Source organism: Dermochelys coriacea, chromosome 2, assembly GCF_009764565.3.
Source record: "Dermochelys coriacea isolate rDerCor1 chromosome 2, rDerCor1.pri.v4, whole genome shotgun sequence".
NCBI lineage: Eukaryota > Metazoa > Chordata > Testudines > Dermochelyidae > Dermochelys > Dermochelys coriacea.
Genome location: NC_050069.1, coordinates 84,448,870 through 84,471,587, shown reverse-complemented (window position 1 = coordinate 84,471,587; position 22,718 = coordinate 84,448,870). Strand labels below are relative to the sequence as shown.

At 40.9% G+C, this 22,718-nt stretch overlaps 1 protein-coding gene across 4 annotated transcripts in view; it reads right to left on the bottom strand.

Annotated features, from left to right (window-relative positions):
- The window catches only part of ROCK1 (Rho associated coiled-coil containing protein kinase 1), a 185,673-nt gene extending 163,304 nt beyond the window's left edge, over positions 1-22,369 (bottom strand). For 3 of the 4 annotated variants that reach the window (XM_038388530.2, XM_043508019.1, XM_043508018.1), the window contains exon 1: positions 22,243-22,369. In XM_038388530.2, coding sequence (XP_038244458.1) covers positions 22,243-22,335 — 93 coding nt within the window. In that variant the 5' untranslated portion in view covers positions 22,336-22,369. The remainder of the gene's footprint in view (positions 1-22,242) is intronic. The other variant, XM_043508020.1, reaches the window with a different exon arrangement.
- Positions 22,370-22,718: the final 349 nt, after the last annotated feature.

Below are 22,718 nucleotides of genomic sequence, written 5' to 3'. Positions count from 1 at the left end.
AAGACTATTTTCCTTATCTATAATTTTTATTTCTCATTATGAACGGCTTCTACTTGTCTAGAAGATACTCATTCCACCACAGTGGAGACAGCTTAGATTCCCCATTACCCTTTCCTTCCCAATTTGACTCCTCTGCTTCAGTATTGCGCTCTGAATTTAAGAGTAGACTTCCAAAGCTGCATATAAACTAGGACACACTAATCTTATGTCTCATAGTGATATTAACAGGAAAGCATCAACACCCCCAAGCTTAATTTGGTCAGGAATATTTTGATATATAGAGGTCTATTCAGAACACAGAATGTTCTTTAGTACAAGAAAAGTAAGTTTATATGCAAAGAAACTGATTTTCTTCTCATACATGAGCATCAAGAGAAGTATAAAGTAGCAAACGGTAATAGCCAGATTTTATTTTATGGAGGGAAAGATTAAGCACAATACCAACTCACTCTAGAACAGGGGTCTCCCAACTACAGCCCGCGGGCTGGACCCGGCTAGGTGCTTCCATTTGTCAGGCCCTCCAACCAACAGGGGATAAGCGAACAGCTGAACAGGGACACCGAGCAGACAGGGGGAGGGGCCGCCGGCAGCAGCTCACAAGGGGTGGCAGCACAGCTGGGCTGTGCAGAGGGGTGAGTGCCTCTGGGAGCCGGTGTCCCCCAAAAGGGAGCCAAATTAGGGGAGAGTTGTTGCTTCAGCCGGAGCAGGTACAGGGAGAAGCAAACAGGCAGGCTGCAGCTGAGCAGGTACACAGAGCGGGCAGGGGGAGGGGCTGCTGGCAGCGGCTTGCATGGTGGGGGGAGGGGGGTAGCTCAGCTGAGTTGTGCAGAGGGGTGAGCCCCCCCAGGAGCCAGTGTCCCCACAAAAGGGGAGCGAACTTAGGGGAGAGTCACTGCTGCAGCCGAGCAGGCACAGACCCCTCCCTTAGAGTAAAAATACAAGCCAGATGCTTTATTACATCTCCAATAAAGGAGTAAAGAAGATGGAAATTAACAATTTCATAATGGTTAAATTTTAACTACAGCACTAATAGAACCAAACAGTCCCAACCAACAATGGGAACCTGGAGCTCCTCTTACCAAAGTACAACCAAACTTTCAATCCTTTGTCATTATCTTCAACAGAGCAGGCACACCTAGCAGGCCCAGGGAGAAAGGAGCAGGCACGGGGTAGAGCAGACCCAAAAAGGGGAGTCAACTTACAGTACCTGTATCCATTAACTTTTATACCCGATTTAGAATTTAATGCAACACTGACACAGTAGAGTAGTGTTTTTTTTAAAACAATTTTGCATATATTTAAATTTCTTTCACAGTCGCTGCGGCCCGCAAAGCCCCTTCAAAAAAATCTAATATAGCCCTTAGTCTCAAAGTTTGGAGACCTCTGCTCTAGAAGTAAAAAAAAAATAAAAGTAAAAATAAAAGTTGTCCTTTTAACTTATTTTTATTTTAAAGTCATTTGCTTGCTTAATTTAGATCAAGGGAAACTAGAAAGACCAAAGACTGCCCTGGCAACTACAAGAGACTTGTAGCAAACTGGACCCTCGCTAGAACACGGGATTTGGGATCCATGAGCAGTACCATGTTAATGCGGGGACCATGTTATAGTGGGGACCGTGTTATAACAGGGACTGCATTAAAATGAATTCCAATTAAAGTAATTCAATTTGGGATCCATGGCTGCAACTGTGTTATATGCGTAATGACTGGTTTCAGAGTAGCAGCCGCATTAGTCTGTATTTGCAGAAAGAAAAGGAGTACTTGTGGCACCTTAGAGACTAACAAATTTATTAGAGCATAAGCTTTCGTGAGCTACAGCTCACTTCATCGGATGTATTTTTGCATCCGATGAAGTGAGCTGTAGCTCACGAAAGCTTATGCTCTAATAAATTTGTTAGTCTCTAAGGTGCCACAAGTACTCCTTTTCTTTTTGTGTTATATGCGATTTTACACTATATAGACGCGCATTCTAGCAAGGGTTCAGTGTACTTGATGAAAAATTGCAGATCTCAAGCAACCATACATTGCAAGTTTGATTATACAAAGCTCTGTGCTTCTCATCTTAAAACTCTGATAAGCCCTTTACAGAATGCAATTTGATGCCTTTCTGAAGAAAATTCTTCTTGGATGCTTTTGCATGCTTGGTATGTATGATATAATCCATTGAAAGACCAAGTAATGAAGGCCTTCAAGAAAGTTTCAGGATCAAGATGAAAAATGAACAAAGTTACCTTTCTCCTCTCTTTAGACTGTGTAGATTAAGCTCATTTCACATTCAATTCAATAACGTCTCCTCCCTTCTAATATTTGGATTTAAAACAAAAATAAGAAATACACAAAAAAATTCCACTTAAACTAATTTATGTACAAGTCATGCTTGGAGATCGCTATATTAAATTCAGATCAAATAAATGGGCCCAAAGAATCACAGATGTTAATATGGGCCTGTCACTGTCCAACATTAAACAGTTTTAAACAAGTTTTCAGGTATTGGTATACAGACACCTCAGTTTTAGTCATATCATGGCAAACACACCATTATGAATCCTTTTTATCTTTTATTAAAGATACAGGGGAAAAAGGAAAAAAACAAAGCATTTGAAATGTAATATTAAATAAAGCTTTCATTTAACATCCCTTGTTTCCTTTCCTTGTAGGTGTAGCAAGTCTTCAGAAAGAAAAAACCTCGTCTGACAATTTCTTTGGTGGACTGGTGAGAACTGTCCTTTTTGGGAAAGAGAAAAAATTTAGTTGAGATGGGCTAGATCTGTTGTTAAAGGCCTGTCCCATTTTCTAAAAGACAAAACACCACATGCACAAGCAGGAGAAAAACGAACAGCAAAGACAGAAAATGCAGTTTCTGCCTCTAGTGTTGACTTTCACAATCTCACTGTTTGATTTCAAAATATCTATCAGGCATAGCACATGGTCTTACTAGCCACTCCAAGACCTGACAAATTTGTACCAGCAACAAGATGATTACAGTATTTCTTTTAGCTGGCTTTTTCTGGGCACAGAGTGTGTATCAAAATATAATCTTTGCCATGAAAAGAAATAAAACAGGGAATAAAAAGAACACATGTGGGGGAGAGGATGGTGACAGAATTTCACCCCCCAGGTAATTTTCAAGATTTAGCCCAAGCTGGTAGTTATGTCATCTGAACTCCTCTCTGGCCCAGTCTGATCACGATATTTTCAGGATCAGAATGAAAAAGGTCTGTGGTCCAACAGACAACAGGGGTGGCAGAACAATGAACTCACTCCATCCCCTTCTCTTTCAGTTAGCTAACATCCACATCCAGTCACCTAGTCTCTTTCCGAGGCCCTCAAAAAGAAATGATTGGCAGAATAGCCCATCTGCTCATCATTTTGTCCGCTAATTAGGCCTAATTTCCAAAGCACCAGTTTTGATTCACTGATTTCACCTTCCACACTTTTTTTGTTTTTAAACCAGGCACGATTTTAAACACAGTCAGTGTTGGGCAACCTGCAGCCCACCAGGGTAATCCGCTTGCGGGCCACGAGACAATTTGACAACATTAACCGTCCACAGGCATGGCCACCCGCAGCTCCCAGTGGCCGCAGCTCACCATTCCGAGCCACTGGGAGCTGCGGGAAGCGGTACGGGCCGCAGGGACGTGCTGGTCACCACTTCCTGCAGCTCCCATTGGCCGGGAACGGTGAACCGCAGCCGTGCCTGTGGACAGTCAACATAAACACCGTCTCGCAGCCCGCCAGCAGATTACCCTGACGGGCCTCATGCTGCCCATCACTGCCCTAAGTTATATTAGCAAGCCTTTTTGTTTTTACTTAGTCTGTCTTCCTTTTGCACTTTTCCCCTCCATCAACATTGTAGGTTACTGTGACTTTTATAAACATCAACTTTTTACAGTCGAGTGCATGGGCTAAATTTGTAGGTTCAATTATTACAGACCTACCACCCTATTTTCCAGGAAAAATAAATAGGGTTAATTTAACTGTCAAAATTCCCAACCCACTTCAACTACTAGGAAACACAACCCTACAAGAAAGAAAACAGACAAATACAAGGAGGATTATTTTACAAAGAAGGCACAAAAAGGATCTAAAGAACCAGGCTAAAGTGTTACAATTCCACAGTGATTCTCCTGTGCAATAGCAATGCAGAAACAGGAGATGTCAGCAGAAAACTTGGATTAATAAATTCAAAAATCAGAGGACAGAACCTTTCAGTTCAGAGGCTTAATCCCTTATGGAGGCCAAGAACACAAAGTTCTGTGGCTGTCCAACAGATGCTAAAAACTGATTTAGACTGATGTCTACTTCCAGGTAGAAGAGGCCCATATTCTCATATGCTGTGGTTATGGAAGGTTCTAGGACTAATAGAAAATCCACCTCTTCTCTGAAGTATCCACAAGAGCTCACTCAGGTTCCAGACTAAAATCAAACCTGTGAAGGTCAGGATGAGTGAGTGGGTCCTCATGAAACAAACTGTTTAAAACCTAGATCGTGTCCAAAGTCTGCATGTTGTCATCCGTATGAGCATATGGAACTGTGGTCTGAGGAACCAGATATATTATCATCACAGGATTATAGATACCTGTCTAGTTCTATTTTCTGAACCATTTTGGTGATGTGAAAAAACAGGAGAAAGGCATAACCAAATACACAGGTCAATGGGAAAGAGAAGGCATTCCTCTTCTATGCTGAGGGACACTTCTGCAAGAACAAAATACTAGAATCAGAAGTGTGGGACTTGACCTCTTGAGGATTCTTCATCTAGTCCAGTCCCCTGTACTCAAGGCATAACAATGTAATAACCAAACCATTCCTGACAAATGTTTGTCTAATCTTTTCTTAAAAATCTCCAGTGATGGAGATTCCACAACCTCCCTAGGCAATTTGTTCCAGAGCTCATCTACCCTGACAGGAAGTTTTTCCTCATGTCCAACCTAAACCCTCCCTTGCTTCAATTTAATCCCACTGCTTCTTGTCCTATATTCAGAAGTTAACGAGTACAATTCTTCTGCCTCCTTCTTGTAAGAACCTTTTGTACTTGTCCCCCCTCAGTCTTCTTCTATGCAAACCCAGCTTTTTCAATCTTCCCTCATAGATCATGTTTTCTAGATCTTTAATCATTTTTGTTGCTCTCTTCTGGACTTTCTGCAATTTGTCCGCATCTTTCCTAAAATTTGGCATTCAGAATTGCCAAATTTGGCAATCCAGAATACTCCAGTTGAGGCCTTCTCAGTGCAGAGCAGAGCAGAAGAATTACTTCTCATGCCTTGCTTGCAACGCTCCTGCTAATTCATCCCAGAAAGATGGTTTACTTTTTATGCAAGTGTTACACTGTTGTTACATATTTAGCTTGTGATCCATTATAACTCCCAGATCACTTTCCACAGTACTCCTTCCCAGGCAGTCATTTCCCATTTTGTATGTATGCAACTTATTGTTCCTTCCTAAAATGGAGTACTTTGCATTTGTCCTTACTGAATTTCATCCTATTTAATTCAGACCATTTCTCCAGTTTGTCCGGATCATTTTGAATTTTAATCCAATTCTCCAAAACACTTGCAACCTCTCCCAGCTTGGTACTGTCTGCAAACTTTATAAGTGTACTCTATATGCCATTATCTAAATAATTGATGAAGATATTGAACAGAACCCAACCCAGAACCGAATCCTGCAAGACCCCTCTTGACATGTCCTTCCAGCTTGTCTGTGAACCACTAATAACTACTCTCTGCGAATGGTTTTTCAACCAGTTATGCACCCACCTTACAGTAGCTCCATCTAGGTCGGTGTTCTTCATTGCAAGGCCTGGAGCCAGTGGCAGCTCCCATCAATCCTAAGTGTGGCTCACTAAGTTCCCTCTAAAATGTGCAGCAGGCTATAAATAGCAGTGTGGAAGTTCTATAGGGCCATGCAGCAGGAACCTAGAGAGGAGAGAGGTACTGGGTGGGCAGCAACTGGGGAGGGTAGCAAGTTAGGGCTTGCTGGGCTGCTTGCTGGCACAGAGAGAGAGAGATGCACGCCCCTTCCCCGGAGTTAGCTGCACCTGGCAGTGAGAGGGCAGGGGGGGAGGGAGAAGAGTCCTCTGGCTCCAGCCCTGGGGGTAGACTGCCTGCACACCAAACTCCTCATCCCCAGCCCCACCTCAGAGCCTGCACCCGCAGCCAGAGCCCTCATCCACACCACCCTTCCTCCGCCTGCATCCCAACCCTCTGCCCCAGCCCTGAGCCTCCTCCTAAACCCTGAACCAACCACAGAAGTGAAAAGAAAACAGGAACAAATTGACCAATGAACATTTGGACTGTCTTACTAGGATTACAATGACAGATTACAAATACTGCAAGAACAAAGTCAAGGCGGAACAGGCACATTTTTGCTCATCCAGTTGTTAAAGTAAGTTTTGCATTATTCTGCTCTTAAAGTTTACTCGCATAAGTGCCTTTTTAATTCCATATATATTCCTGGTTATTATTTTATAAAAAAAAAGTACAAGTAGACTTTGTTTTAGTTACACGAGTGGCTCTGTAACATTACATCATTGAGTAGTAAGCAATGTGTTAATTTAGTAGTTGATGTGGCTCTCACATTGAAGGTTTTTGGTCCCCACTTCAAAAATAGTGAAGAGCACTGATCTAGGTTGTATCAAAAGCCTTACTAAAGTCAAGACATACCATATCTACCACTTCCCCCCTATCCACAAGGCTTGTTAGTTACCCTGTCAAAGAAAGCTATTAGGTTGGTTTGACAGGATTTGTTCTTGACAAATCCATGCTGACGGTTACTTATCACCATATTATTTTCTAGGTGTTTGCAAATTGATTGCTTAATTATTTGCTCCATTATGTTTCCAGGTACTGAAGTTAAAATGTCTGGGTCTAATTTACCAGATTGTCCTTAATCCCCTTTTTATAGATGAGCACTATATTTGCCATCTTCCAATCCTCTGGAATCTTGCCTGTCTACTGTGAGTTTTCAAAGATAATAGTTAATGGCTCAGATATCTCCTCAATCAATCCCTTGAGTATTCTAGGATGCATTTCATAAGGCCTTGATAACCTGAAGACATCTAACTTGTCTGAGTAATTTTTAACTTGTTCTTTCCCTATTTTAGCCTCTAATCTTACCTCATTTAAAACACAGTGAACGCCAGAGAAGACATCCAATCGCTAATAAACTTTTTTTTGGCGGGGGGGGGGGGGGGGGAAGAGATCATTTAGCACTTTTGCCATTTCCACATTTTCTTTTATTGTCTTCTCCTTTACTGAGTAATGGGCCTACCCTGTCCTTGGTCTTCCTCTTGCTTCTAATGTATTTGTAAAACATTTTACTGTTTCCCTTTCTGACTCTACACAGTTTAATCTACTTTTGTGCCTTGGACTTTCTTATTTTGTCCCTATGTGTTTGTGTTGTTTATATTCATCCTTTGTAATCTGACCTAATTTCTACTTTTTTAGGACTTTTTTTCAGTGTCAGATCATTGAAGATGAGAAGGTTACTCACCTTGTGCAGTAACTGAGGTTCTTCAAGATGCGTGTCCCTGTGGGTGCTCCAGTCCAGGTGTTGGTGCATCCCTGCACCTTTGGTCAGAGTGTTTTAGTAGCAGTGTCTGTACAGGTCACGCATGTGTGGCGCCTGCCTCACAGCGCCACTGTCGCTTCATCTAGCACGTATGCAACCTGGACTCTTCAGTTCCTTCTCTACCACAGTCCGCCATCTGAATTCCAAAGTAGAGGGGAGGAGGATAAGTAGCAGAGCACCCACAGGGACACACATCTTGAAGAATCTCAGTTACTGCACAAGGTGAGTAACCTTCTCTTCTTCTTCTAGCAATGTCCCTGTGGGTGCTCCACTCCAGGTGACTGTAGAGCAGTGCCCTCTTTAGGATGGGAGGGGCTTCGGAGTTGATAGGTTGAGTGAAGATAACATAGCTAGGCCAATCCGTGTATGCGCTTCTGGGCCTTATGCGATTGTGTAGTGTTTAGCAAAGATGTATTCGGAGGCCCAGCTGACAGCTTTACATATGTCTACGAGGGGGACATTGTGCAAAAATGCTACCGACAGTGTTATTTATCTGGTAGTGTGAGTTCTGGTCCCCACGGGCAGTTGTATGCCCTTTAGTTGGTAGCATAGGTGAATAAATCTAGATATCCATTTTGAGAGCTTCAGCGTAGATATAGTGGCTCCTTTGGACCTTTCTGCAATAGACATTAATAGTTTTGGTGAAGCTCTAAATAGTTTGGTTCTCTCCAAATAGAATGCTAATGCTCGTCTAACGTCTAGGGCAGTGGTTCCCAAACTTGTTCCGTCGTTTGTGCAAGGAAAGCCCCTGCCGGGCCAGGCTGGTTTGTTACCTGCCATGTCCACAGGTTCGGCCAATTGCAGCTCCAACTGGCCGCGGTTCGCTGCTCCAGGCCAATGGGAGCTGCTGGAAGCAGTGGCCAATACGTCCCTCAGCCCGTACCACTTCCAGTGGCTCCCATTGGCCTGGAGCAGTGAACCGTGGCCATTGGGAGCCGCGATCAGCCAAACTTGCGGACGCAGCAGATAAACAAACTGGCCCAGCCCGGCCGGGGCTTTCCCTGCACAAGCAGAGGAACAAGTTTGGGAACCACTGGTCTAGGGCATGCACTGTAGCTTCAAGTGTGTTCTTATGTGGTTTGGAAAAGAATGCTGGAAGATGCATTAGTTGATTTATATGAAAGGATGAGAATATCTTAGAGACGAATTTTGGGTGAGTCTTTAATGTAACTTTATCAGGTCTACCATGAGAGCCTTTATTTCTCTTATGCATTGAGCTGATGTGATTGCTATTAGAAATACAACCTTCATGGATAGGTGTAGTAGGGAGCAGGTAGCCAGGGGTTCAAACAGTTTGAGTGAGACCTTTTAAAACCAAGTTTAGGTCCCACAGTTGTGTGGGCAGGTCTTACTTCTGGATAGAGGCTCTTGAGAAATCTGGTGATTGGGTGAGCATTTTTTTGGTAAAAAACAGCGATAGCCACAAGGTCTACTTTTGCTGAGCTGATGGATAGGTCGGATTATTTTAATTCAAGAATGTAATCTAGTATCAGCAGAAGGGATGCTGACACCGCTGTGAGATGTTTGGCGGTGCACCATGCAGTAAATCTCTTCCGTTTTTGTAGGCAGGTTTTACAAGTAGATTTTCTACTGTGGAGTAGCACTTGTTTGACCTGTTCTGAGCAATCTAGTTCATCATTAAAGAACCACAGAGGAGCCATGCTTTCAGTTGTAGTATCTCTATGTTCTGATGGTGAACCTGACTCTCGTGTTCTGTTAACAGGACCGTCTGAAGCAGAAGAGTGACTGGAGCACATGCTGACATCTGTGTTCAACCAGACTCCTTAACATGTAGGATTGGTCCCTCAGAATCCGTAGCATCTCATCCTGCACCATACACTCATGCTCATGGGAAGCTTTCCTGCTCTCCATGTCCACGTCTAACTTCCCAGGCCGTGAACTCCTCCATACTCTCAGGTCTGTGTCAACTCTTCCCAAGGCATTCATTATCTTGGTGAACATGTCCTCCCACGTTCTCCTTCTAATCACCGAAAGTCTGCTTTCAGGTGTTGATGATGTGCCTAAGGACATTTCCAGCTGTCAGTCAAGGGGAAAAAAAAAAAAGGAGCTATTGTAAATGCATAAAATATTTCCATAGCAAGGCTATAAAAAAAAAAACACCTTTATTAATTAGGTGCAAGCCATAACAATCAGAATCCGTAATTGTTCACTGTGCCGTTTTGCTGTTCCAGCCATGGTGAGTAGCCCATCCCCTAACTCATCGAGTCATGGGTGACCACACTTTTAATCAAGTTTATGGCAGGCTCATGTAGGGAGCACAGGTAGCTAGTCGAACAATGGCCCTTCCCCATAGCACCATAGGAAGCCGTATACAAACTGGGCGGGGGGAAGGGGGGCGGCGAACGTTTTCACTCCCAAATAGTGGAATCTCACTTGTGGGGCCCCAGGCCCATGTAAGGGCCACTTCAACTACTTGCCGACCCATGCCGAGCACAGTAAAGGCACATCAGCGGCTGCGTGGTTTGGTGATCTGGAATGTGGGGGAGAGAAGGGTCTACATGATCTTTATTTCCTTGTAAGAGCACTTTTAATGAGAACTTCCCCAGTTTCCCCTAGGCGACCCTATGTGATATCAGTCTCCTGAGGGTAACAGAGGCATAAAGGAAGGAGATGCTTCAAGCATCTGGGTACAGACCCGGTCCTTATGCCGCTATGCTGTGTACCACAATGATGACAGCAGAATTAATTGAGGAGTTGCGTGGGAAAGTGTCCTACCATGGTGGAAGAAAGAAGGCTGCCCTGCCCACAAGCCTTCTGCAAAGGATTGCAAAGTACCTCCATGAAAGTTTCCTAGATAGATCCATGTAGGATCCCAGGATATCCCAGTCCACATAAACAGTATTTTCCGGGGGCCACCATCTGCGTAGCTGGAGCACCCTCTTGTAAGCAGGGAACCACAGCACCTCACTTTTTCTTCACAGTAAACATGCAATACCACCAAATGCGTGTGCCAGCTAAAGTTTTAGTGGACTTTTCATTGTAATTGTATACTCACCAGAGGTTCCTTCCCCAGCATCACGGTCAGCCACCGTGATGTCTTGCAACCCACAGGGCTTAAAAATATTTCCTGACTCTCAGGGAGAGGGAATCCACCTCTCGCCTGTCTCCCATTCTCCTCCTCTTCCTCAACCACCATATCGTCCTCCTTGTTGTCTCTAGACTCTCATACCTCTGAGGCGTCCACGTTGCTTGTGGGGGTACTGGTATGGTCACTCCCAAGAATATTACATGCAGCTCACTGTAGAAATGGCATGTGTGGGGTTCAGCACCAGAATGACTGTTCGCCTCCCTTGCCTTCTGGTACGCTTTTCACACGGCATGCTGTGTGTACCTCATGTAGCCATTCTTCCCCATTCCACGAGCGATCTTCGCATAGATGTCAGTGTTTTTTCTGCCGGATCCTAGCTCTGCCTGCACAGACTTTTCTCCCCACACAGCAATGAGATTCACCACCTGCTGTGCAGACCAGGCTGGAGCGCATTTGGGGAGTGTAGTCTCCATGACCAGCTGTGCTCAAGCTGGCATGCTCCCAATGATTAACAGGAAATGGGAAATCAAAAATTCCTGGGGCTTTAGCATGGGAAGGGCTGTTTCCTGTGTACCTGGCTGCAGTGCGGCAGAGTTGAGAATGATCTCCAGAGTGGTCACAGATGAGCATTGAGGGACACCACCTAGAGGCCAATTAAGTGAAATTACACAACGCTGCATCTGCTCTACCTTGCAGTCCACCCATAAAAATCGAATTAAGTGTTACGCCTCTCGCAGAGGTCGATTACAGAAGTCGACATCAGAGGCAACTTAGGTCAGTGTAAAGGAACCCGTAGCATAGACACATACATTAACAGGTCGACTTAAGGCAGCTTCCTTCGACCTACCTCTGTAGCGTAGACCAGGCCTCAGTTACTGATTGTGTTAACTATGCTTTGACAGTTAATGTCTCTCCTTGCAGAAGATGAGATCTCTCTCCTGTCCCCTCCCCTTTTAATCAAACCCAAGTTCCCCCTTACAACAACAAACCCAAGTCTTCGGCTGTCAATTTCCATTTCTATCATGGATGATCCACTTGTCTCCAGGCTGGGCTGGATCTGTGGACCTTATTACTTGAAAATAAAAATAAAAATAAAAATAAATAAAGGAAGTTCTCAGGTAAGCACCGATACCCCTTTTTTCTATTTTTCCTTGTGCTAAGGTCTATAGAGCTATTACATCAGGATTTTCACAGCAGTGTGCCTCCCAGGTGTGAAACAGACTTATCCTTGAAACAAGAATATCCAAGACAAGGTCTATTATGTATATCCTCCATCTTTCCCCAGGCAATAAGAGGTGGAAAAGACTTCTACCAGAAAATAGTCACAGGATAACCAATATGCTGAATTTGGTTAACTTGCATGTTCACGGCCATGAAGCTGCCAAGCATCTCTCAGAAGATAAGACTACTTTGTCATGAGAGAGATAACCAGTGTTCCTAAGGACTGGACTTTAATGCTTGACCAAAAGAAGGCTATTTCTTAAATGTACTTAGGAGAATGAATGCTACGATAGTAGTGAGGACTGCCTGTCTGAATTATAGTTACAGTACTGGGTCTTGTTCAAGAAAGCTCCCAATTTAAAAAAAAAAAAAAAAAAAATGGAGGGAACTTCAGGGACAAGATGCTCCTCCACTGTCAGTGATTGAGAGTTCTGGCTCTGTCGCCAAGCTGCAAGCAGGCATAAGTACCCATTGTAATGAATCTGCAGAACATAGCATAACGAAGAAGATACAAATCCTACAAGAACTTTGTTGTTGACCCGTCCCCCCTCTTTAGGGCCAAAAGCCACTTTCATGGCACAGCTAATAGGTTATAGCAACCTTAATCCATGACAAATGTTGCACACACACAAAAGACCTCATGTAATTCTTATAATTCAATTAATCCTAATCCACAGTCTGGATAAAACCATAATCTGCCAAATACATTTTCTACTGAGGTATTTATATGGTCATTACCCTTGAATAATCATAGTACCACCCAACTATTCAGAAACAATTTAAACAGACATCACTTTCTTTCCAGCCTGAAGAAAGAGATTGATTAGTTTCTATTTGTGCACGCATACAAAAATTTTAAGAGGGAAATCTGAACTGAAGTGAGTTTTGAGTGATCTTCATAACAATTCATGCCTTGTGGAGTGAGTTCCATAGTTTAGGTCCAGTTCCTTTGAAAGTTGTGTGTACTTACAGCCTCCCCTTTATTGATTTACAGTTTCATAGTTCCTGTATCATATATCAGTCATGGGAGGTCATGACTGTAGAGAAAGGAACAATCTCTCAAGTAGGTAGGGCCAATTCCATGAAGGATTTTTAATATCAGGGCAGACTTTGAACTGTACTCTGTATTCAGTTAGGAGCAAGCACAAAGTGTAGGATGGTGTTCACAGCAGGCAGATTGGTGCATTTTGCATCAGTTGAAATCTCTCCAGAGAAGTGTTTTCATTCTTAAATATGAACTGCAGTAATCAAGCCCAGAGGTCCAAAATGCATACATCAATTTGGCCAGGTCTGTGGTTCACAGGATAGCATCTTTTGGCCAACTGCAAATAGACATGGGTGGTTTTTTATGCCTCCCACCCACCCCAAAAAAAAAAAAAAAGTACTTGTGGCACCTTAGAGACTAACCAATGTATTTGAGCATAAGCTTTTGTGAGTTATGGCTCACTTCATCGGGTGCATGCAATGGAAAATACAGTGGGGAGATTTTATATACATAGAGAACATGAAACAATGGGCGTTACCATACACACTGTAACAAGAGTGATCAGGTATGGTAGCACTCACTGTTTAATGTTCTCTGTGTATATAAAATCTCCCCACTGTATTTTCCACTGCATGCATCCGATGAAGTGAGCCGTAACTCACAAAAGCTTATGCTCAAATACATTTGTTAGTCTCTAAGGTGCCACAAGTACTCCTTTTCTTTTTGCGGATACAGACTAACACGGCTGCTACTCTGAAACCTGTTTTTATGCCAAGGCTCTTTGGGCATCTATAAACCATGAAGAGCCAAATGAACCCCAAGATTACAGATTAACAATGAAAGCACACATGTGCACAACAGGGAAGGCTACAGAGTATGCAAGTTTTTCAAAGTACTTCCTTCAGCTTCAGTAAGCTCAAGTTTTAGCTTTAGTTCAACGGCTCTTTATCAGGGTGCTGATTTCTGAAAAGCTTTGAGAGCACTAGGGATCAATGATATTTGCATTTGATTAAATGAGTGTTGGCTGCATTCTGCTGTCATTTCTGCCCACGTTCTCTCACCAGTTCTACTGCTTTATGTAGAATGCTTATCATCATAATGAAGAGGACTGAGCTTGTGTGACTCTGCTGGTGAAAAAGGAAGGAAAAAGGAACTGATTCATCTCAGTATGTTTCCATTCACACCTGCAGTTTCTGGGAAACAGGACAAGAGAACTTGATGATCAATGGAGTCAAGTGTCTAGCACAGAATTAAAAAAGTCAGAATTTTTATTAAATACACTCTTTTTAGAGTCAAGTATTAGAGGGGTAGCTGTGCTTGCCGCAGTAGATCCAGACTAAGAGTCCTGTGGCACCTTATAGACTAACAGACATATTGGAGCATAAGCTTTCGTGGGTGAATACCCACTTCGTTATTCACCCACAAAAGCTTACGCTCCAATATGTCTGTTAGTCTATAAGGTGCCACAGGACTCATTCTAAAAAGAGTGGCAAAATTTCCCACAAATACCATGGGAATGAAAGGCAAGGTTCTACATGCTGCTCTCTCCTTAGCTTCTCACAATATCCTGTAGCAAGACACTGATATGCAAAAAACTTTTAATATGGGATTGAAATGTACCCCAAGTAATCCTCAGGGGTTGATTTTTTGTTGTTTTTTCTTGTTTTTTGTTTTAAGAATTTCTGCTCTGTATCCATTGAATCCAGAGAGACAAGTTAGAGGTTTAGTTTTCAACATATACCTCATTAAACTTCACACGTAACTGTTTTGAGGGAAAAAAACATGGTATTTATATTTTGAGATTACTGAGAAGACATTGTTAGTGTTCTAATGAAATATGCATTATTTGATAATTGATAATGTACTTAACTATTTGCTTGTTTGAAAGGGCTTCTGTTTCATTAATGGTGAATTAAATACATCATCATTCAGAAACCAACTTTTTTAAGTTAAGGATATTTTAAACCTGAATAAGACAGGGTCTTATTGTTTTACTTTTGCTGCTAAACAAAGTTTAAACTTTTAGAACAAACAGTATGAGCTATATCACCACATTATTAAATTGAAGGGTGTAAGCAGTACCAAGCAACCTAATAACTGCTTTCGCATAGCTTTACGACATATGCTATACATATGAAAAGGTTTGCATTTTGACTAAACAGCTAAATTAGCCAACCATACAGCCTACTTTCACCTCAAACTTTTGCAAAGTGCTAAAAACTCTTAGCAAGTAAAGGTCAAACCTAGAACTAGAACCCATTTAACCAAGTTCCACAGCCAGTTCCTCCACTCTCTAAGGAATAGTGCCTCCAAGCCAAGTTACTGAATATCCTGAAGTTTCACCATCTAAAGTTGATTAGAGCATAAGCTTTCGTGAGCTACAGCTCACTTCATCGGATGCATTCTGTGGCTCACGAAAGCTTATGCTCTAATAAATTTGTTAGTCTCTAAGGTGCCACAAGTACTTCTTTTCTTTTTGCGAATACAGACTAACATGGCTGCTACTCTGAAACCATCTAAAATTGTGATTAAAATCTACAGATGGAGAAGGGAATGAAGTACAAAACATTATTTTAAAGCACTTGGGTAAGTGTTGTTAGCCCGATATTACAGGTAACTACTAGGGCTGTCAATTAATCGCAGTTAACTCACCCAATTAACTCAAAAAAAATTAATTGTGATTAACTGCACTGTTAAACAAGAGAATACCTATTGAAATTTATAAAATATTTTTGGATGTTTTTCTACATTTTCAAATACATCAATTTCAGTTACATCACAGAAAACAACATGTACAGTGCTCATTTTATATTTTTTATTACAAATATTTGCACTGTAAAAATGATAATATAGTATCTTTCATTTCACCTCATGCAAGTACTGTAGAACAATCATAAAAGTGCCACTTACAAATGTAGATTTTTTTGTTCCATAACTGCACTCAAAAATGAAACAATGTAAAACTTTAGAGCCCACAAGTCCACTCAGTCCTACTTTTTGTTCAGCTAATCCCTAAGACAAATATATTTGTTTATATTTATGGGAGGTAATATTGCCCGCTTCTTATTTACAATGTCACCTGAAAGTAAGACCAGGCATTTGCATGAAGCTGTTGTAGCTGGAGTTGCAAAATATTTACGTGCTAGATGCTCTAAAGATTCATATGTCTCTTCATGCTTCGGCCATCGTTCCAGAGGACAGGCTTCCATGCTGATGACATTTGTTAAAAAAAAAAAAAATGCATTAATTAAATGTGACTGAACTCCTTCGAGGAGAATTGTCTGTTTCCTGCTCTGCTTTAGCCTCATTCTACCATATATTTCATGTTATAGCAGTCTTAGATGATGACCCAGCATATGTTGTTCATTTTAAGAACACTTTCACTATAAATTTGACAAAATGCAAAGATAACCATGTGAAAATTCTAAAACTAGCTACAGCACTCAACTCAAAATTTCAGAATCTGAAGTGCCTTCCAAAATCTGAGAGGAATGAGGTGTGGAACATGGTTTCAGAAGTTTTAAAAGAGCAACACTCCAATGCGGAAACTACAGAACCCTAACCACCAAAAAAGAAAATCAAACTTCTGCAGGTGGCATCTGATTCAGATTATAAAAATGAACATGCATCGGTCCACAATGCTTTGGATCGTTAGCGAGCAGAATCTGTTATCAGCACAGACACACAGAGGACTGAAGCATCAAGGTATATAATCTTTAGTGCATCTGGCATGTAAATATCTTGTGATACCGGCTACAACAGTGCCATGAAAATGCCTGTTCTCACTTTCAGGTGATGTTGTAAACAAGCAGCAGGAAACATTATCTTCTGCAAATGTAAACAAACTATTTGTCTGAGCAACCGGCTGAACAAGAAGCAGGAATGATTGGACTTGTAGGCTCTAAAGTCTGACATTGTAGAAAACATGCAAAAATGTTTAAATAAATGGTATTCTATTATTGTTTAACATCACGATTAATTTTTTTTAATTGCATGATTAATCACGATTAATTTTTTTTTTTATCACTTGACAAACTAACTACAAAGTTTTTAACCAAATTGTCTAAGACATACCGTAACATGGTAAATAAAATTTTGGGGTAGTATATTGATGAGTGTATTTCCAACTCTGCCACAAAACTCCTTTTTAATCATGAGTAACTAAAGAACTGTTGTCAAATCCATAAAATGGATCATGTGCACACTCACATTAGGATTTTACTAGATGCGTGAGTTTCCCCTTCACTTTTCAGGAGTGGTATTAGCCAGTGAGGAATGGGATTGTGAAATTAACAATTAAGATATTCTCAATCACCGTTTTCTCTCTTCAGAGGCTTCATTGATAAAGAATGGTTTCAGAGTAGCAGCCGTGTTAGTCTGTATTCGCAAAAAGAAAAGCAGTACTTGTGGCACCTTAGAGACTAACGAATTTATTAGAGCATAAGCTTTCGTGAGCTACAGCTCATTTCGCTGTAGCTCACGAAAGCTTATGCTCTAATAAATTTGTTAGTCTCTAAGATGCCACAAGTACTGCTTTTCTTATTGATAAAGAATGCAAGTTTCAAATAGCAATATCTTAAATGATTTACCCTTCCTGACTTTGAAATGTTGCTTCTTACATGGACCAACGTATGTCTTCCACTATGTCATGTAACATGATTGTGTTTTGACAGATAGGGGGATAGAAAGGAACACTAAGACTTGCAAACATTTCAAAGAGGTGCTAGTTGAAAGGGTTGGGTGGGGGTTAAATCGCCAGCAGTAATCATTTAAAACTTGCAGAAAGTATTCTGATAGCAAACAAAACTTGACACTAAATATTTTAAAGCAAAAGGATCTCTTTTTTGGGAGGGGGGGGAAGGAGGCAGAGTTAAATAGGTAAATCAAGTCAGACTGGTATGACTTTGGATGTCCCATTAACACAGAAAGTCAGTAATCTCATTATACTCAAGAAAGACCATAATGTCTAAATCACATAGTCACCAAATTGCTGGGAAACATATTGCATAATCCAAAAGCTGTACTTACACATATTTTGAAGCAACAGAATCTGGTACCTCTTCTGAGGCTAGATTAAATTAGCAATGGATAATGCAGTACACACTACTGTCAAACAGTTATTTTTAAGCCAACTTTCTGAACAAGTCAAGAGGCACTTTTCTTCTGAGGATTAAGACTACGGTGAGTTTGAAGTTTTAAAATTAAGCCGTTTGAGTTAGTCAAATGTTTGAACAATATTTAAAGCGTGAAAAAAAATTAGAACTTTTTGTACTCTGAATTCAAAAATAACCAAGTGGAATTTTACCAAACTACCATTTAAAGTTACTTTTGAATAAGAAACAAGCATGAGACGTGTCAGACCAAAAGGTTTTTCCTCCAGAAAGTACTAAAACAAAGATTTGGGCCATTTTCCAATTAATAACACAAAAATTATACAAAAATGGATAAAGTATATTCAGTGAACAAACATTTTAACTGTTTAATGTTATTAGTGAAACGGACAGCTTGCATTTATTTTTGCCGCTGGCCCTGTTTGGTGCACACCTAGTGTATTAATCTCTCATTAGTGCACACCCTACAGTGTCTGATACTTGTTTAACACACCCTCTGCTGTTTTATTTGATCTTTTCAACATTACATACAGTATTAGATTCCTAGGGCTTGATATTTTGAGAAGTTACCTGATGCTGTGACATTACTTTTTAAAAGAAAAAAAGAAACTAAAGCTGTAGAATTACCACGCCAACACATAATAAATTTAACTGAAGACAGTTATAAATTAAGTAGTTAACAAAAAGCTGTGTGAATTTCTTTTGTTCTTTGTATTATTCTGTGTCTATTTTCTGCCTTTATATTTTTTGCCCCAAGTTCACTTTGTTCTTCTTCCTGGCCAGTTCAGCTTTTCTCCCCCAGATTATGTTTTTCCTTTTCCGGGGTATGTGTTTCCTTGGCTCTGTTATATGTCCCTCACCTACACCTACCTCAGTTCATACTACCTCTTCATTTCTTTGGCACTTCCCATTCTCTTTGCATTTGTTTTCCTTGTCTTATGCTCTCACAATATTTCAGATCTCAATGCTTGCACAGCCAGGATTACAGAGAAAATAGTCCATGATGTGCACAAGTCTGAATGGACACAGAACTACATAACAAGGAAACACAAGCATGAAATAACCAAGTTGGGAGGGGCAAGAGAAGTTCAAGAAAAGGAATAATGGGGAAGGGAAGGGAGAAACTAAGTACACCTGACAACTACCCCCCCCAAAAAAAAGTGTCCTGCACCTAAAAAAATGTTTGATGCATTTAAACCTACGTACATAGAAATGAGTTTGGGGATTTAAGATGTTCATACAATACATATATTACAGTTGTAGCATGCTGATACAGTGTAGTCTAAGAATAGAAAAATATTCAGTACTACAAGTAGCATTAATTCTTTCAGTCAAATTAAAAGCTTTTTTTAAAATTAAAAGCATTATGACGAGTAGCAGAAGCAGCCCACATAAATTGACCAAAGCTTACACAAATGAGACAGGGAACACGTAAAGCAGACGTTGTTTGTGCTAACTCTATGGACTAGCTTTTGTTAAATAGAAGTCTAATCATTAAACTTTTTCCCAAAACAAAACAAAAAAAAGTAATTAGGGTTTAGCCAGCTTCAAATGCTATTTTAAAAAATAGTAAAATATGTTTTTCTGCAGAATGCACTGCTAACTTCTTTAATGCCTTTTTTTTTTTTTTTTTATTAAGCCACAGAAAAGGCTATGCCACACAGAGCAAACCATTTAGGCCAGAAAACATGTATTTTGTTTCTGTGAAATAGCATATTAAGTTGTAGTGCTAGATGGACAAGAACCAATAGATACTCAACCTCTTAGGACAACTTAAATTTAGTGTAGAGATTTTAAATGCTCCGAAACTAAGCTTTTACTAAAAGTGTCTAAAAAGCAGGGGCATGAGCATCAGCATCCAGTCAGTATTGATTTTATATGTAAGACACCAAGGACTTACAACATTAGTCCACCAGGTTATATTGATACCATTTGAAATGCTTTTTTTCTGTCCGCAAAAATAAGTTTTGGACTGTATTTTTTGTTCTCTTCAAATGAGTGCCCACTAAGGAAAGATAAGAAATAGTTGAAAGTAAATCTCATTCTGAAATTTGTATCAGAAGTACTATGTTTAAAACTATGACCCACATGAATCCAATCCAACACAATTTATCTGTCCAGTAAGACTCCAATATCAAAGAGAGAGAGTCAAGCCGTGGGATGGAGCTATGTATAGGCCTATCTACACTACAATTAGTTCAGTAAATGCATCCGATGAAGTGAGCTGTAGCTCACGAAAGCTTATGCTCAAATAAATCTGTTAAGTCTCTAAGGTGCCACAAGTACTCCTTTTCTTTTTACAATTAGGTCAGGGAACCTGGTTCCAACACAACTGTCCCACACTTCTGGCTCCAGAATGTAGAGTAGATGAACCAAAAGAAGGCTACGAAATATGGATAAGGTCCAATCTACACTATAAGCTAGAGCAATATTTGTAACCAAGTTCCCTGACATACTTGCTGTCTAGACACGTTGGGGTAAGCACTGCCAATACACCTCAATTCTGCTAGTTGCAATGTCCTTGCAATTCCTATGTCACAGCCCACATGTTACGGCGGTAGTCAGATTTATGAGGTGGACAAGCAGATGTGCTAGTCATTTGCTACTCAAAGCTAGCATAAAAACTGATAACGTATATATGACATGGGGATAACATTTCACTTTCAGTGGTGAAAACAGGGTATAGATCACAGGTACGGCTACCCCAAGACTTAGCTTACAGTGTACATCATTATCAGTTCCCTATGTTAGCTAAGGGTATCAAATTTGTTAAAAATAAGAAAATTTCTGAATAGCAAGAGTAGTGTTTCCTTACATGCAGAATACTATCACTCATTAGGACTTCAAATATGTTAGCATGTACAGCGATCAACCAGATATTCAAATTGCCACAACTTGCAAGCAATAAATTGACCCTTGCATCTTTTAGAGCATGAATTTCTCAGAAATTACATGAAACAATATCAGCTTGCATACCCTACTCCCTGCTATTCAGTATGAGATGTTTATCTGGTAGGCTAAAATACAAGATGATAGAACATCAGAATTCCATAATTAAGTAGTAATTTCTGCATATCTTACAAATTATTAATGCATTGTATTCCACCACCCACGTTCTACGTACAGGTGCACATTCTGTTCGGAACCACATAGCCCAGGTAGAACGAAAGGAAGAATTTTTGCCTTCATTTGAAGTTGAATCTTACCAAGGCAAAAAAAGTTAACTCAATAGATTATGATGAAAATGAGAACAATTGTGTGTATGCCTAACACAGCTTTTCAAAAGTTTATCAGGTACAAAACCTACTTCACTTGCCCTTCACCATGACAATGCTGAAAAACTAAAAATCTATTTTATTCACTTGGCACTTCACCCAGCAAGAAGAAATTTTACATAACTGGCTTACTAGCTTATGTAATTTATTGTTACTACTTTTGACAACTGTAAAATTAAGGCATCCAGCAATACCCAAGTCTATTTCAATTTTACATTACAATGCAATCAGAAACTAACAGTACATAGGCATTAGTTTCATATGAATGTCAGCCATTAGCATTTTAGAAAAGCATCTCAAGAACTAGATATTATCTTTCATTTTAGCACATGCTACTCATTAAGATGCTGAAATGCGTCAAGACACTAAAGAATTGAGGAAGCAGCATGGGCTACAGGATCAAATAGGGGAACAGAAAACAGTGTCCCCAGTTCTCCTCCCATCAATCCAATAGGCTTGCTAGGAAGTTTTGAGCAAGCCATTTAACCCCATGTCTATTTTCCCCCTCTGTAAGATTGTGAAAATTAGTTAGCAGTTGCACAACACTATGTATATGAGCAGTAAGTATTCATAGCATTGACATTCTCCACTGAAAGCGGTCATACCTTGCATACAAGATTCACGTTTCTCAAAAATACACTCATTTTAAAGAGAAAATGTATCCACCACGACACGTGACTATCTGCAGGATAGTGTCTGGGTTTAGAAGTGGCAATAACTTGTCATCCCTTTGAACAACAAAGTTAACATTGCCCCTATAAAAGTAGTGAAAGCAAAGACCTAACAAGACACATGACATGTATAGGAAACGTAAGGGGGAGGCGTGAAGAATAGGCAAATACTTCAGTGGTACTGATGATTCTCTCATAGATCACAGATTCACGCACACACTACAGCACTCATCACAGGTAAACAAAAGTAAGTAGGAGTTAAGTGACGCGACTAAGCAAGGCGTGTAGAATTTGGTCCTACAAGGCAGTAGATTCACAGAAACAGGGCGCAGACGGATCTCCACGCACACGCTACTTACCAGTAAGCAGTCACAGTTCACTTCAGATTTGGGGTCCTTTAACATCACATCGATTTTTTCAAACCGAGCCTCCAAGTTTTCGCCTGTCGACATGTTTTCGAGAATAGAGTTTTCCTTATTCCAGAGCAAAGCAGGGCAAGCTACCAGGCTACGATGCTTCCTAGGTAGCCTCTAGATCAGAAAAGTCAGGGGCGAGGGGGAAGAAAAGTCTCACGCGCTTCCCAAAAGCTTTAGAGCCGAGGGTGGGGTAGGAAGAGCTGCCCCCCCCTCTATCCACACACACAAGCGTTTCTAGGCTGCGACCGCAACCCCGCAGGTTCCCTCGCTCCACCGCGGCCTCGCCAGCCGCATTCCCCCAGCCAGGCGGCCGCCCTCGGAGCCAGCGGAGCGGTTCCTCCTCTTGCTGCTGCTCGGCGCCAGCTCCCGAAGAGCAATTTCTTTTGAAGCAAAAACCACCATGAAAACAGGAAACTCCT